The 18,004-nt window shown below is 39.3% G+C and overlaps 1 protein-coding gene across 7 annotated transcripts in view; it reads left to right on the top strand.

The window, feature by feature from the left end:
* DERA (deoxyribose-phosphate aldolase) overlaps positions 1–18,004 on the top strand; it is a 128,047-nt gene continuing 110,043 nt past the window's right edge. For 6 of the 7 annotated variants that reach the window (XR_008961571.1, XR_008961569.1, XR_008961570.1 and 3 more), the window contains exon 1: positions 95–203. Coding sequence is in view for 2 of the 7 variants with exons in the window: in XM_026502341.4 (XP_026358126.1) it covers positions 173–203 (31 nt within the window). In the remaining 5 variants the exon portion in view is untranslated. Of the gene's footprint in view, positions 204–18,004 lie in introns of all 7 variants that reach the window. The other variant, XM_057318909.1, reaches the window with a different exon arrangement.

Below are 18,004 nucleotides of genomic sequence, written 5' to 3' on the forward strand. Positions count from 1 at the left end.
TCTCCCCGCAAGTGAGCGTGCGGTGGTCGGACCGAGGCACCGAGGTACCGAGGTCCGCGGCCCCGCCCCCAGAGGGAGAGGGGCGGGGCGAACGCGGCGACGCTGCGGGGCGGGCGGGAAGCAGGAAGGTCTGGGCGTTGAGGAGCCGGCGACTGCTGCAGCGGCCCGCGCCATGTCCGCGCGCAACCGGGGCACGGAGCTGGGTAAGGGCCCCGCGGGTCGTCCCCACCCGTCTCCATCGCCTCCCGCCTCCCGCCCTCGCCCGCCGGGGATGGTCGTCCGGGCGGGAAGCGGCGGCGCCGGGTCTGTGCGCACCCACCCTGAGCAAAGGCCAGTCCATAGAGACTTAACTCTTGTGCACATTGGCACCCAGGCCTTATGTGGTGAGCGGAAGACGTAGGAAAGGATTCGACTTTTCATTTTCCAGCTTAATTCGTTCACCTTCCGGCTCCCTGTTTGCAAAGAATAAACCAAACCAAAAAAACCCACAAAAAACCCAAACCCGAAAACCAGAACCAAAAACAAACCCCCGAAACCAAACCAAACCAAAAAAAACCCCAAATAAAACAAGATAAAAACCTTTCTTACCCACTCAATCGAACCACTGTGCGATTTAATGCTGATTTCCGTAGGTGAGTTTACCACAAGCCGTAACCCTGAAATGGCCATGCTGGTGGGAAAGTTGTTAGATCTCTGTACTGTGTAACTTACTGTCAATTGCGTATGATTTTAGTAGTGCAGAGATTTGTGAAAGTGCCCGAATTATTTCATCATCTTTCATTTTACTGATATTATCAAATACGACTGGCAAGAAAAGTTTAGTTCTGATTTCCTAAAATGTAAATAATTTGTAATTCAAACATAAGCAGAACCATAATTGGAGCCAAAGGTTAAGGATCTCTAAGTATTATAGCTCGGATATCTGTATCCTGGATCTTCAATTTAGCTGTGTGACTTTGGGCAAATTACTTGATCACTCTGTGCTTCAATTTTTTAATCTGTAAAATGCTTATACTTCATAGGGCGGTTTGGAAATCAAATGAGGATTTAAAGTGTTTGGTACTTGTGGATACCTAGTAAGAGTTAATAATAGTATGATATAGAATTCTGGTTTTAAGTCCCAATTTTCAGAAAAGTAGTTATAATTCTAAATAACACATTCAGGCACTTTTTTTTTTCTTTAAAAGTGACTAGTCTAATGAAATAGTCTAGACTCGAAGAGGTAGTCCAGAACTCTTGTTAAATGGTACTCGTGTGTCTCTATAAAGACACTTGATTTCTTCACCATATTGATTCTCCTTTAGTTATTGCCCTTTAGCAGATTATGTTTTAAGCTCTAGCTATATCCCTGAAATGTGGACTTTAGTAATAAAGGAATATTTCCTAGATTAGGTGATCCAGAAAGATGGTGGATGGGCTACAGGGATGGAGTATCCTCAGGGATATGGCTCTCTAACGTTGTACACATCGAGGATACACCCATTATTTTTCCAAAACTTAGACGTTTATTTTTTTTCAAGAAATAAAATTAAAGCTATTTTTACTTTTTTTAATTTTTTTTATTTTTATTTTTATTTTTATTTTTTTTTTAAAGATTTTATTTATTTATTTGACAGAGAGAGACAGCCAGCAAGAGAGGGAACACAGCAGGGGAGTGGGAGAGGAAGAAGCAGGCTCATAGCAGAGGAGACTGATGTGCGGCTCGATCCCATGACGCCGGGATCACGCCCTGACCTGAAGGCAGACGCTTAACCGCTGTGCCACCCAGGCGCCCCTACTTTCTTTTTTTAATTGGTATAATTGACAGATGACATTTTGCTTGCTTTATTTGCAAGAATTAGCATCACATCCATACATTTGTTGAAAAGTAACAGTAAAGGGGGGCCTGGGTGGCACAGTTGTTGAGCGTCTGCCTTCGGCTCAGGGCATGATCCTGGCGTTCTGGGATTGAGCCCCACGTCGGGCTCTTCCGCTGGGAGCCTGCTTCTTCCTCTCCCACTCCCCCTGCTTGTGTTCCCTCTCTCGCTGGCTGTCTCTCTCTCTCTCTCTGTCAAATAAATAAATAAGATCTTAAAAAAAAAAAAAAAGTAACAGTAAAGACAAAAAACAATTGCTAGGTAGAATAATAGTAAATTTGATTTTTATGCTGCAGCTATTTAAAGGATAAGAGTTTTGTTTTATTCTTTTCGTTTAAATAAAATCAGATATATTTCAAGGACTTTTTCCTTCACTGGTATTAATGATTAATCCAGACAGAGGTTTAGCCTAAAATGTAAAATAAGTTACTTGAATTATTTATGTGCTAGGGAAAAAAAATCATTCAGTATTAATTTATGCAGTATATTAACTGATGCCTTTTATAGTTTTCTAATTAAAAGTCTTTTTGAATAAACACTGTCACTTTTAAAGAAATTAACATGTATTCCCTTATTACAAAAGGAATTCGTGTTTATTGTAAAAATTTTAGAAAATACAAATAGCACAAAAAAACTAAAATTATTATTAATCCCATCACTTATTTATATTTTAGTGTATATACTTTTAGTTAATAGACGTTTTTTAAATAAATAGGCTCATCTGAGACTGAACCTCACCCTCATGATAAAATCCTTTAGGGCAAACATTCTTTTCTCTCATGGCATTTAGATATGTGAAAGAAAGAACAAATCCTCTAACTTTAATGTTAATTTTTGTGTCCGTGTATAGTGATCAGTGCTGTCTGCCTGCTTAAGGTATTTTATACTTACAACATTCATTTCTGATTTTCTCCAACTCAAACATAAAGCTAAAAAACCTTTTTCTTTGGGCAGTGTTTGCCTTAAGTTGGTAAGTGACAGCTGTATCCTCATAAAAGCTTGATCAGTTTGGAGTCAGAAGGGAAAAAAAAAACAACCCTAAATCTGGGCCTGGTATCGAGTAGCCTGTGGTTCTGGCCAAGCTACTTGATTTGTTTCCAACTAGGTCAGTGGTTGTCAAAGTTTGCTGCCTGGACTAGCAGCGTTGACGCTGTATGAGAGGGTATTAGAAATGCAAATTCTTAGGGCCGGTTGAAATCTTAATGAATCAGAAGCTCTGGGGTGGGGTTGGGCCTTCTGAGTATTGATCAGTCCTCTTGGGTGGTTCTGCAGCACACCGCAGTTGGAGAACCACTAGCTTGATGATCTCGATGGTGCTATGGAACGCTTCTGGCCCTATGTATTCTATTAAAATGGACCTATGTTCTTTTCTGTATTCTCCTAGACACCTCCAAAGTTTTGCCTAAAATGTACGTACAGTACAGGCAGTGATCTTCCTTTTGTTCATTGATGTATCTCAGGCACCTAGAATAGTGTCCACCACACCAGAGGCCGTTAAACATGTCTGTTGAATGAACGAATGAATTTAGAACTGCTCCTTGTTTGGGAGAACTGGGGCATCCACCTAGACCTTTCTGTGTAAGTCAGGTGCTAGTGGATGTACACCTCCCTCTTTTCTGAATATTATTAAAAATTAGATTTGTCACTTTTGTCTCAAGAGGCTTCTGAAGGATGTTGACTGTATGGCTTCCTTTCAAATGTGATTTTCTTTGGCGGCATCCGGAATATGGGGCTGTTGTATTAGGTGACTTCTAAGGATCTCTGTATCTGTGTATCTGTAAGCTCTTGTGTACAGAAAGAAAATTTTCAAAGATATCTGAAAAACAATGGGAAGAAAGTAATTGAAAGCTGATTTTTAATTCGGAGGGATAGGGACAATTCTGTGGCTTTCCTGTACTGCATTAACAAGAGATGGTTTTAGGCATCTATTCTCGATTGGAATGATCAAGGACCATGATTACTGAGGAATGTAAAGATTCTTTTACTCTGTGGAGGTTCTTCCTGTAGCGCAGATCAGAACAAACAGAAAGGGTAGCTTATTTGTTTAAAACACAGATAAAGGAGATTAGCTTTGGCTAGTTGCCAAGCCAAGAACCATGGTGGGATTTTGTATTGTACAAAGCACATTTATTCATTTAAAAAGTAGTTATTGAGTACCAATTGTGTACTGGGTAGTACTACCTTGGATACAAGATGGACAAGGATAGTTCCTGCTTTCATAGACGTACGTCTGATTCATGACCTGGGCATCAAGCCAAAGCTACAATGAAAATAATTGCAAATGTGATAAGCAGTTATTTTTCATTTATTTCTCTCTATTTAAGAAATTAGATAGATGTACCTAAACTGTACCTTAAATGGATTGTGATAACCAAGTGTTCTGCCTTCTTACATTGTAACTCTTATTTTCCCTTGAAGAACTTAGATAAGAACCAAGAATGTAGGCAGCTCATTTTTGCCACTCTCGTGAAAGCATGACTTTGGTGCAGAATGTAGATTTTGGTAATGGTGATTTTTCCACTGCAAAGTTACCTTTAAACATTTTTTAAGAAATATTTCGAATGAAATTTTAAATCTTAAAGTTAGGCCAAGCATACGATGCTTGAGAGTAGTTCTTTAACACTGGCCATGTGCCAGACACTGTGCCTAGATGCTAGGTACAAAGACAGTGGTTAACATAGAGCTCTAGCTCTGTGCCAGGCACGATGTTAAATACTTTTTGTGTTATCTCAATTACTCTTCACAACAGCCCTGTGAAGATTCTATTATGATGCCCTTTTTACAGATGCATACACTGAGGTATAGAGAGTTTTAAGTAACTTGCCAAAAAACAGTTTGGCAGAGCTTAGGGAGAGCTAATGTGGCAGAGCCAGAATTCAAATGTAGGTGGTTTGGTGCTGACGCTGCATGCTTAACCACCATGTGTTGTCTCTTGGTGGTAGTTGGAGGCACTCAATCTGTAAGACAAGAGAAGGCAAGTTACAGCTGGTGACTCTTTGAGGTTTTGCCTATGTCTTTGTGAAAGCTTTTTGTTTTCTTACCATAATCCATATCTTTTTTTTTTTAAACCTTTCTCTTTCTTTCTTTCTTTCTTTCTTTCTTTCTTTCTTTCTTTCTTCTTTTTTTCCTTTTTTTTAAAGTAAACTCAATGCTTAATGTGAGGCTTGAACTCATGATCCCGAGACGAAGACTCGAGTGATGTACAACTGAGCCAGCCAAGTGTCCCCCCCCCCCCAATAATCCACATCTTAAACATTGCAGTTTGTTTTAGAGAAGATGAAGTTTATCTTGAGAGAGAATGGAAATATCCGATCTTTGGTAGATTAGGAAAGTAGGTTTAGATGTCACTGCATAAGAAATTTTCTGGGATGATGTGTTAAAACCAGCCTTCCTCTGGGAACTTTTTTTTTTTAATTAAGATTTGTTTACTCATTTGAGAGAGAAAGAGAACAACAGAGAGAGAGGAGGGGAAAGGGCAGAGGGAGAGAATCTCAAGCAGATTCCCCACTGAGCATGGAGCCCAAGGTGGGGCTCGATCTCACGACCCATGGGATCATGACCTGAGCTGAAACCAAGAGCTGGACGCTCAACCAACTGAGCCACCCAGGTGCTCCTGGGAATTCCTTATGTAGATATGCTGATTTGCCTCAGAGCATCATGGGGTGGGGACCTGGGAGTGATTGCCAAGTGATCTGAGTAAAGGGGTTTTAGGGTTTTTTAAATTTCTTTTTCTTGTTTCTTTGTGTTTTTATAAAACCCCAGCTCTCATGTTCCAGTCTTTGGGCTTACCTTGGCTTGCTAGGTTTAAGAACCAATCCTGCCTCTTGATGTCATCTTAAGATAAAAAAAAAAGAAGAAAGAAAGAAAATACATACTGAAAATTTGGGGCCTAGCATGGAGCCCAACGCAGGGCTTGAACTCCTGACCCTGAGATCAAGACCTGAGCTGAGAATGAGAGTTAACCTGCTGAGCCAACAGGCACCCCTGTGGGGTGGTACTTTGAAACTATTTAAATATCCTGTTCCTCTGCAAACTTCTAATGTATTTATGTTTGCTTGTTTATATTAGTAGGTATTTGAGGTTTCTTATTTTTCCAATGGGTTGTAATTGTTACTATTATTATTTACTATTCAGATTGTTTCACATTTTGCTAACGGGAGCCCCTTCAGCCTGGCTTCTCTTTCTTTTTGACATGACCATTACTTTTAAGTACTCCCTCATTTTCTGGCTTCACAGGTTATTCCAGGCTTATTTTATACTTTCCCTGCCCTAGCACCAGAGCCAGCCATTTCTCCAAGGAGTGTTTCTTTTGCTGGATAATGGTATTTAGAAGCCAGATCTGGGCTGTTGGTATGCTCATGGTAAATGGAGTGTCTGTTCCCAAGCCTCCCACTTGGCAGGGCTAGAGAATGTATGTACTACACACACACACACACACACACACACACACACACACACACACACACTTACTTCTATATCTACTTATCATCTATCTATATCTCTCTATAATGAAAACCTTACTTCATTATAATGAAACCTTGCTCTCTATTATGAAACCTCCCCCCCCACCTCTCTCCCCAAACAATGGTAAGAAAGGGAAAGGGAAGTGGGGACCAGAATAATTTTTTTTTGTATATTATAAACTTCTACAGTTTTTAAAAAACAAACTACGTGGAGTGCCTGCTGTTCCTGGCACTTGTTCCTGGATGCTTCTGGTAATGGCTGGGATGTCAAAGTAAGCATTACCTGTCCTCTGCTCTCCCTGGAGCTCCCAGTCCGCCAAGGGAGATAGTCCTATAAATCATCACAGAGAAGTAGTCAGATTGCAGGGATAGAGAGGAGTTCACAGACAGTTCAGGGTAGGTTTTTGGGTAAAGGATATTTTTGACAGGGAGTAGTTTCTGCAAAGGGACTGAGTAAAACCAGCGTGGCGTGTTTCGTTAACTACAGGAGCCCAGTTTTTAGATTTCTAGTGTAATCTTCTCATTCTCTTATAATGGCTGAGAGTAATATTTTAGTGAAGAAAAAAAACAGTCCTTCATCTTCTGTGTATGAAATACAGACACAGTCAATATAACAGTTATGTGCATTTTTAGATTTTAAATTGCGCATCCTTTTATGAACGTTTTGATTTTTACCTTATATGTCTTCTACTCTTTGTGAACGTGAGTGTTGAGGCTGTCTTTTATTATTCTGCTACTGTTCTGATAAATAGAAAAAAAAAAGCTAAAGTAATAATTGGGGTTGGTCATATAATTAAATAATTGAAAGTCCTCCATGGTGCCTCCTAAGTTAAAAAAATTTTTTAAGCATCTAAGCCCTGTAGATTTTAATTGTTAGGAAGGAAGATGAACTTCAAGCACTCACTTAAAATGGGATGCCTCTGCCAGGAAAGAAAGACTAGTAAATAGGACAGCAGATAGAGCCCTTGAGGATGCGATTTAAACATGTCACTAGAAATTGTTTAAGTGGAGAGCTCTGGCCGTTTTAAAACACTGTCTGTCACTTGAGGATTGGGTCACCTTGAAATGTGTTCGTCTTTGAGTTAAAGGCATAAAAAGACACTTTGAAATTTTTCAGTTAACTTTGGTGTGTGTTGTGTGTGTGTCTAACGGATGTACCTCTCGTCAGCCTGCCTCAGCTGTAAGTCAGTCCCCTGGAAACCAAAGTGGTTGCAAGAGAAGGATAAATGTTTCATCTCAGCTCCAGCAAACTATACAGAATTTTTAAAATGTTGAGACACTGACTGCAACTTCTGACTCTTTTTGTATAGTCAGGTCTTCCTCCCCTAAAGCAAAGTCTGAGATAAGAGTAGCTTCTGGTAATTACTTCCTAAAAGAGTGCCACTTACTGGTGCTTTGGTTCTTTTGGAATGTGGTTAATGATGTCAAGATCGTGGTCTTTAGAGTCTGGTAAGAATATCCGAATTAACTACTCTTGTAATCCAGATTTGAATAAGCTTTTCAAGTGAACACCTGGTGGACACACTCCCGCCCCCATGGCCACAAGGTAGGAGAGAGAGAGAGAAAGAGAGATTGAGTGTGTGTGTGTGTGTGTGTGTGTGTGTGTGTGTGTGAAATTTCATTCAGATTTAACATTTGACACAAAACTAGGGGTCCGGCATACTTAAGGTATGCAGACCGCTCATCTCTGATGTTGAGATCCTTGAATGAACATTTTCGAACCCCTCAGTAGCTTTAACTATCCATAGCAGGGGGAGGAGCCCAGGAATCTGCATTTTTACAAGCTCCCCAGAGGGTTACTATGAACACTTCAGATTCCGAACCCTTCAGGAAATTGTAGAGTGACCCAGATTAATTAGAGATTCAGAGAATCTTCAGTGACAGTGTATCATTTTTGACAGATCTTCTCTGTCACTTTTACGTTTAATTACTTTATCATATTTTTATATTTGGTTAGCAACATTTCTGTAAGTAAATTTGAGGAGAAATTAGCCTTTTCTTTTTTGATTGCAGGAAGTGAAGAAATGTACATGAAGGCATTTTGGAAAAATCAGGGGGGTTAGGCAGTTAAGTAGTTGCATATAACTGAAAAGTGCATTGTGTCTGAAAAGGAGTATGTTTTATTCAAATAATGCCAGTGACTAATGGGAAATATCAGTGCTCTTCATGGTGATTTTGGAAATTGACATGAGTGTATCTTCTCCATGGTTTCAGACCCTGGAGCGGACAGACCCTAAAGATTTCTCATTACCTGAAGATGCGAGATGATCTACCAGAAGGAGTGGTATAGTTAATTTCCTGGTGGAAGGAAAGAACATATTGATGTTTCCTTGAAGATTATTAATTCTGTTTTGTGAATTCAGTGGGAAGGTAGGTTGTGACAATTCTCATTATATTTGTATTTGGCATAGGAGCTCAAGCTCTGTATGTTTTGATGTGTTGAGGGAGATTATTTTTTTCTCTTTAGTATGTAGGGAGAAACTTCAGTGCTTCTGATAGTTTTCCAAAGAAGAAACAAGAAACATATCTTAGTCTTCTATCTTTATAAGCAGAGTTTATTTTCCTTTTTTTTTTTTTTTTTTTTAAGTAAGCTCCACACCCAGCATGGAGCCCCATGCTGGGCTTGAGCTCAGGACCCTGAGATCAAGACCTGAGCCAAGATCAAGAGTTGGACGCTTAACCGACGCTTAACCCAGCTGCCCCTATTTTCCTTTTTTTCTTTTTCAACTTTTGACTCTTCAGGATACAATCATTATTATAATTCAAATTCTTTTATTCACAGGTGTATATATATATATATATAGAGAGAGAGTATCTACTGTATACTCTGTATTTTTCATGTCTTTGTGAAAGACAGAAGAGCAATAGAAGTTAGGAGGCCCTGCCCTTGAGAAACTTCCCTTTAATCCAACTAAAATATCATTGGGGAAGCGCACTGCTGTACACAGAGCAGACTTCGCTCATCATCAGCATATGCAGCTGCCCTGTTTCAAATGATGGACCAGTCAATATTGGATTATTAACCTTTAGATAATCACTTTAAAATACTGTGGGAAATCTCTTCATATAGGCAAAGATCTGATATGGATTTCTATGAGTGAAAACATCTCCATAGATGTGAAAAAAAAATCAGTTTCGGTCTGTAGATGGATACTGTGTTTGATTGGTTGTAGTATTCCCTTCATAATTGCATAGTACAGAGAAACTGTGGGACACAGTGATTAACATGTAGAGTCTAGACAATAGACATCGATGCTAACAATGCCGAAGATATCCCAGAGAAAAGCGGAGTTCTCTCTACTCCCGAAAGAAAGTTAAGTTGTTTTGGTACATGACAGTAGTTACTTGTACAGACCGGGTTGAAATTTGGTATCCTATGGGATGAATGATGGGAATCTGTACTTGGCCATGTGTGCTTCACTGGATGTGTTGTGGTTTATTTGGGAAGGATATAGGATTGGGACTTAAGCATTTTGGCCCTACCTCTGCATCTGGCCCTGTGATCTTGGGCAGGGCACTTCAGTGTACTGGCTTTATATGATGGAGGCTCATCAGTTGTAACAACTGTATCGCTGTGGTGGGGGATGTTGATAACGGGAGGAGGCTATGCATGTGTGGGGGCAAAGGGAGATGGGAAATCTCTGTACCTTCTGCTCAGTGTTGCTGTGAACTTCCCTAAAAAATCAAGTCTATTTAAAAAATTAAACAAGAAAGCAGACACATGATCTCTGAGAATCCTTCCAGTTCTGAACTTCTTTGAGTCTTCTGATCATTACTTAGAATTACTCTTCTATGGAATTGTAGGTCTGTGGTGTTCCCTGTGCTTGGAATTCATACTTTTTATTCCTCTCCTGGCCATCACAGTCCTCTCTGGCTTTTGAGGCTCTAAGTTCCAGTGATTGGTTTACATTCCCCTTCCCCCCTTTCTCTGATGATTGGACATGATTGAGTGCATAACTATATATTTTCTTTCTCTCTAGATGTTTTCATGAGTGTACATCTTGACTTTATAAATCTTTATGTAGGCAGAGCCTTTTATTTTGTATTTATTCCTCTGCATGGCAGAGTATTGATTATAGTCTTACTGTATCTTCCGTAAAAAATATCTTGTGGATTCACCCCTTTCTCTTTTCTTTTATTCCTATGCTTGGCTTGTTCTACGACACACCTAAATCACAATGGTAGCCTCATAGCTAATTTCTCCACCTCTGGTCTGTATTATCTGCCCCAGGAAAATCTATATTCGGCTAAACTTCTTATTGTTTGTTCACACAGAACAAATTATATTTATCTTCTCAGATTTGCTATTTTGGTTATTTGGTTTCTTTAAGATGTACTTCCATTTCATGAGAAATACCCCTACTTAATCAAATTAACATAACCATTGTCTTCAGTCAAAGGAAATACTTGAGTTAGTGGGGACAGCAAAATAGTGCTGTCAGGAAGTAGTGAATGGGTTTGGCCAGGGAGGAATTCTTACAAGACTAGGAATAGAAATGCCTGTTAAGTTCTGTTAAGATGGTATATTGAATAGTTGAATTAAGTAAATGTGTTTCTCACTTGACTGATTGTGTGTAACAGCATTCTAGAAGTAAGTTGGGTTTGGAATCATGGAGACCTGTGTTTGAATCTTAGCCCTGACATATCCTGCATGACCTTGGACAAATGATTTCATCTCTGAGTGTCAGTTTCCTCATCTGTAAAATGGACCTAATTGCCTATGTGGCAGAGTTAGTGTCAGTATTCGATGAGAAATATAGTTGGATCACCCTTAACTTGATGAGTCACTAATAGATGGTAGACATTATTCCAGTAATCTTCCAAAAATACTGTTTTCATTATTTTACCTTCTCCCTGAAGACTCTTTGTCTCCTCTGCTGGACTGTTCATTGCTCATCTGCTGAGGTCCGTTGCCTTCTCTTCTGGTACTTACTGATTTCCATCTTGTGTTTATATGTTGTAATGATACTTTATTAATAAGCCACTTGAGGGTAGGATCTGCATTTGGTAGGTCTCTGTATCCCTCCTTGCACTTAGAACAGTACTTTTCATGATGTAAGTAATTTGTTTTTATCAGTGTTTATTAACTGGAAAGAATGAAGAAGAATTGTCACCTTTTCTAGGAACTTACAGTGGTTTTTTTACTGCCTGGTGTGCAAATTGCAACCCTTCTCCCCTTTCTTTCTTTGAGGATCCTGGGTCCTTTGGCCTGTTCCTACTACCTCTACCTGCCTCTGCCCTTCAAGGTCAAGCCTGATCCCCCTCCCCCTCTCATGAAAACTTACCCCTCTTGTTTGATAGACGTCCGTTAACACTTATTTTGATTTTTTTTTTTTTTTTTTTTTGCTACAAGTTTTCTTCTCACCATTTTGATCACATTTTCCTTAACACCGAGGACAATAACTGTAAGATGCATACCTGTCTGTGGACTTCGGAGAATGGATCACTGTGGAGTGATTTAAAATGTTTAAAACTTATGTCACCTGGGATGAAATTTTCGTAAAATTAAGTATCTTTAAAAGATATTTTGGTCTACTTACAAAGGTAATACACAGTCATTATAGAAGTTTTTGAAAATTCACAAATATAAAGAAGGGAGTAAAAGTTGCCCAGTATCATCCCATGGAGCAGTAGAACTCTGAAGGTTTAGTCCCTGTCTGTGGGAGAGTACATTGAATAGAATTTAAGAGTTTTGGGGGACTTGGAGGATCATCGTTAGAAGCATGTAACTCCTTGTGAGTACTGAATATTGTAAGTACTCAGTAAATATTAACTTCTAGTATAAAAGGTATAAATGGACTCTTAAGGCTTTTAGAGCTACTTGCCTCTAATTAGGAGGCCCGGCTGCTCTGCTTTTTTGGTTCACTGAGTGCATTTTTAATAAACTTTTAAATTTCTCTCCTGTGATCACTCTTCTGCTCTAGAGATTCCTACCTTCTGATTTGCTGTTTCCAATATGCTTGAGACAAGAGCATCAAGGTTACTAGCAATATGAATAAATAAACTAAGAGCAAGAGGGCTCTGCGTGGAGGTTCTAGCAGCCTTCTGCAGTTGGGGTTCTGCATGAGAATTCAGCCTTCCTGCCCTAAGGCATTCATTATATATCACGGATTAACTTCTCTCTGATGCCTCCAGAAGGATACTGGTTCTCTATTGGGAGGAATGAGAAAAATAGTCATTCAGATCATTTTTTTATTCTCTGGTTCAAATGAGGAACCCTGTCTGAGAACTGCTGCTGGGCTCTCCTGATGAGTCGTGTGCATAAGCACTATTGCGGATGCTGGGAAATCCCTATTCACAGATCACAGCCCTTTCCTTTCCTTGTTCTTGGATTCCTGGCAACATGCCAGAAAGGGAAAGTTGATGCCTGCCTGGTTTTTCTTTTTAAGCAATGGTTAACTGTTATCTCATGTCACCAGTTCTATATTGGGCTCCTGGAGGATTCTTAATAAATATATATTGATGGACCAATTGATTCTTTTAACCTTTTAATTATGAAGGTTTTCTAACATTCACAGAAGTGGAGAGATTAGTGTAATGAACTCATAGGCCTGTCCCCCAGTTTCAACAGAAATCAATTTTGCCACACTTGCTTTACTAGCCCTCCTTTTCTGCTGTAGTAACTTAAAGTAAACTCAAAATGACATCATGCCGATTTGCCCCTCTTCGATATGTATCTCTAGAAAAACATTCTCTTGTTACAAAACTACTTGATTGTTATCATGCTAACAAAATTAAAATTGATTTACTTAAAAGATTTTGAAAGGGAGATACTCTTCATGAAGATAATATAAATATTATAAAAGTTAATATTTATTGAATACTTACAATATGCAAGGCATTGTGCTAAGTACATGGAGTAGCTTGTACTTTACTCTTCCCAACAATTTTATGTAGTCAGGTTTCATCCTCATTTTACAAATCAGGGGGCTGAATTTTGAGAGGTAAAGCATCTTGTGGTCATACATCTAGCAAGAGAGTGGTGACTTGGGACTCAGCACTGGTCTCTGTGACTGAAGAGACTGCTCCTCCCCTGAAAACAACACTGCTTCTATATAGACTTATTTAAAAAATTTTTTTTTACTTATATTTTTTGTTGTCAGTATCACCTCACATTCCATATATGACCACTTGCTGTCTTAACTCGAAACCCAAAATGAAGGGAGGTAGGATATCTATAGGTAATTTCCAAATGTTATTTTAATTAATAATTTTTAAATTTCCTGTTCATTCTTCCTCTTAGGGGAATTCTAAAGCAAAAATGATTACTTTAAAATTCAACTCTGTGTATTTGCATTTTGGACTATATGTTAGACATGCCATGGGCAAGCAGTGAGAACGGGAAAAAGCCAGGGGCCTAGATCAACCTGTTGGGATCATTAATCCCTGAGTAACTGAGAATCAGCCGGTGTCAGGGATACTCCCTGTGAGGCAGGGGAGGTCTTGCCTCTGGGTGCACCAGCCTCTTGTTGCACACCTTCCACACCCTCTGATTGGTCTACTTTCAGGGTACCCTTCCCCTTGTTTTAAACACTGTCTGGGAGAACAGAAAATTCACTTCCCACTCATGTTTGAGAGATTGATGGCATCAAGAGCCACCTTTTCCTGGGAAAGCTAGCTTAAATAAGTACCAGGGAGTGATACATGAATTGTGTAATTGGAAATATTTACCCATAGGGAATATTGGGTGATGGGAGCCTTATTGCTATACCTGAAATCCCACCATTTCTCTTACGGCCGCTCTGTGTTTTGTCTAGTTGACCTTAAGTCAAGTCTCTCAGCCTTCTCTGTGGCTGTTAAATCCTGCCTGCAGACAGGAATAGCCTTATCTGTGAAAATTGGACAAGACCCAGCTTCCCTAGAGAGCTGACACAGTTACATGCCTTCCACAGCTGCTTCAGGTTCCCCCAGCCCCCGAGGAGCAGGCTGCAGGAAGCCCAGTGTTCCTGCGGTGCCCCACCAGGAGGAATGCTTCCAGATGAACATGGCCGCCAAGTTGTTATCATAGACCTCACTCAGACGAACTTCGGAGTTGGCACATCTAATGACTTTGTAAAAGGAGGGGTGGTGGGGCTTTAAAGTTTCTGATGACTTGTCACAGAGCATCTGAAAGCACTGGGAAAATCAGCCACCTTGTCAAAATCTGTGCCATGAAAGAACTTCCTGAGGAGAAATTGCAGAAGGAGATGAGGTGCTGGGGGAAGCGGTGTTTTGAATCAGCACCCAGCAGGTGGTGAATTCCGTTTGGAACAGATATTCGCAGGCAGTGTTGGCAATCATTGTGCTCCATAATGTAGCGGGGGTTTGTTTGTTTGTTTTGGAAGACAATATCAACTCGAGCCCTGTCTGCTTACAGGCAGGGTATTTTAGCACATGTTAGATGCCTGCTGCTTTAGGGGTACACCTACATGCCAAGCTCCTTCTGCGTGTGTTTAAATATATTTTTGAACACAGATAAAGGCATTACCAGAGAGCATGAGACGGTGCTAAGTAGGGATCTGGAAAGCATTTGATATTTTCTGCAAATCAAAAGGTAGGGAGGAGGTGATTTAAGGCTTGTGTAATACGTATGGTAGTCTACTAGAAATATTTGTCTTTTAAAAATTTTTCTTTTTCTTTCAAAATTTATTTCACTTTGGCTTTTCACTTAGTTCACGTAGTTCAAAGGATGATCTCTTATTCAAGTTTGAGAATTTGGTTCTGCAGTTCTAGATGACCCGGATTAAAATTTTCTACAAACAAATCTATGCTTGAGATGTTTACCCATTTAATTAAATAGAGCTTTTGGAGGGGGAAAGGAAGTTGGACTTTGAAGTCAGACTGCCTGGGATTCAGATCCTGATTCATCCATCTATGATTTTTGAGTTTGCACATCTAAAATAAGGTGGTGGATAAAATCTAGGTCATAGAATAATTGTGAAGATTAAATGAGGTATTACAAGTAGAGCAAGTGGCATGGTGCCTGGAACATAGTAAGCCACAATGAGAATTATTTGCTCTTCCCTTTACATGGATAGAGTAGGGAATGTTGGAAAGTTCTGACCTTAAAGCTAAAGAGTAACTCATTTGTGAACAAGGGTATTTGTTGACTAGATTATAACATGGGATTATGAGGAAGAGATTCAAAGGGTCTAGAGCAGTTGGAGCCCCAGTGTATGCTGGAATGTAATGGGAGTTGAAACTAGATATGTACCCAATACCTTTATAGTGATTTGCTTTCCTTCTTATCAAAATGTGATAAAAGGTAGATATCACTGTATTTTTTTTCCCAGATGGGAATTAGTCATCCCATATTCTTTCATTTTTCTAATTTTTTTTCCTGTGATCAGCACCTGTGAAAATTGATCAATACCCAGACTATGGAGTAGGTGTTCATTCAGTAAGTCTCCTTAGTGCCACAATATGACCATTTTAGGTAAATCATCACAGACAAGTACTTGTATGCCATTCAACTGAGAATAGCAATATTTTTTGATAAAAGTAGACATGGGTTTCAAAATTCAAATATACACATTTTAGCATATCAGAATTATGATTCTCAGTAGGTCATTTAAAAAATATTTGCCTAAAAGGTTAAGTATCAGGGATAATAAAAATTCACAAACTTTTGGAAATAATTTAACATCCTTTATAAAACTTGTCATTCATAGTTTACTATATCTTACCATAGAGGTAAAACTTAAAAGTAAATATTCCTGGGACAGGTCATATATTACCTTAAAATCATGAATAAAGTGCAAATGACTAATAATAGGTTTTTCCTGAAATGAGATTTAGGGTGGATAGTGTGTGGTGGGAGCAGAAAGACATTGAATACTGGGCAGTGAAAGTGGGGCAATAGGTTTCAGGAAAAATAAGAATAGATTTTATATAAATTCTAGGTTTCATTAACATGCTAATTTTTTATTTTCTTGGCTTAATGTGCTTATTTAAGTTTAAATGAAATGGATTTTATTATTTTGTTCATTCTATTCTGTAGCATTTAAATTATGTTTTTGATATTTCGATGGGGTGAATTATGTGCAGGTTTGTTTTCGCACGTAAGTATCCCTACAGACTCTGACTTGTAATGGCTAGCACAGCATCTGGCACAGGTGGCAGCTTTATGAATAAGCTTTTCTGTTGCCGTATGGTAGAAACTCATTAAGTAACAGGGCATTTTTGGACATTTTCAAATTTTAATTTAGGAAAGGCTGTCATCAGCTTTCTCATTGAGAGGAAGGAGTTAAATAGATTTTCTTGGCAGCTCTTAGCTCCTGGAGTAATTGATCAAATCTTCTCAAAGGACTGAGAGTTGGATCTTTACCCAACAGGGGGCCACAGTTGTCTAGCTTCTTGGTGAATTTCTCTGAGGTCTAATGTTTCTTTCTGAACACTAGGCACATTTAGGGGCTTGGGGAAATTCTCATCAGAAGTTTTCCCGCAGTATGTTAAATCGAAAGACTGTGTATTTGGAAATCCAGACATGGTTTAGTAAGTCTTATGGTGTATCTTCATGAGAATATAAAGGAGTAAAACCAAGATCTTGGCAATGAAATGTCTTGTGATGTGGGAAATTTTGTCTATTAGCAGTTTTATTTAAGATGTTAATTTGAAAAGCATGGAAGAAGTGATCTTTAGGTTTTTTTTTTTTTTTTAAGATGTTATTTATTTATTTGACAGAGATAGAGACAGCCAGCAAGAGAGGGAACACAAGCAGGGGGAGTGGGAGAGGAAGAAGCAGGCTCATAGCAGAGGAGCCTGATGTGGGGCTCGATCCCATAACGCCGGGATCACGCCCTGAGCCGAAGGCAGACGCTTAACCGCTGTGCCACCCAGGCACCCCTAGGTGACGGTTTTGAAGGATATTGTCAGTTTAAGGATTAATTCACAGCAATGTTTGGTATGTAAATGTGGTGTGTGTGTGTGTGTGTGTGTGTGTGTTTCGAATTTGAGAGGCATATATGAAACCCATGTAGATCCCTAACTTGCTTTGCCTGCCAAAGTCACAGGCATAGATAGAGACTGAATAACCAATACTTGATTTAGGTAGACAGAGTGAGTTTATTTCATAAAGGTGAAGGTTAGTCCAGTTAGACAGTAAAAGAAACTGTAAAGGGGCACCTGGGTGGCTCAGTTAGTTAAGCATCTGCCTTTGGTTCAGGTCATGATGATCCCACGGATAGAGGCCCAAGTCAGGCTCCCTGCTCAGTGGGGAGTCTGCCTCTCCCTCTCCCTCTGCCCCATTCACTTATGCTGTCTCTCTCAAATAAATAAATAAAATATTAAAAAAAAAAGAAACTATAAAGAACTTTTTGTCTTCTTGCTTCTAAGATACTTTCTCTTATTCTTATAAAGCAAAGCATCTGGAATACAGTGATATTTCAGTCACGGTGGAGGTCCGTATGTTAAGTCTTGAATATAAGTCTGGATGGACTGTGAAAAAGGAAAAACTGCCTCATTTAGGTATATAATGGTTTCTAATGACATTGCTGCAATAGAGGGAAATGAAATAGCAGAATGGAACATAGAGAATTACTGGGAGACAATCAGTGACCCTTAATGTTAGATGTGTCCCTGGCAGCAAATCTCTTGGGGGAATTATTAGAGTGACAAAGGAATTTATAAATATCAATAGTTTATAAACACTGAGAAGGAGTTGGCTCTTTGGTTTTAATCTTGGGCTCAAACTCTCACACATGAGTT

Source organism: Ursus arctos, unplaced genomic scaffold, assembly GCF_023065955.2.
Source record: "Ursus arctos isolate Adak ecotype North America unplaced genomic scaffold, UrsArc2.0 scaffold_26, whole genome shotgun sequence".
Lineage (NCBI taxonomy): Eukaryota > Metazoa > Chordata > Mammalia > Carnivora > Ursidae > Ursus > Ursus arctos.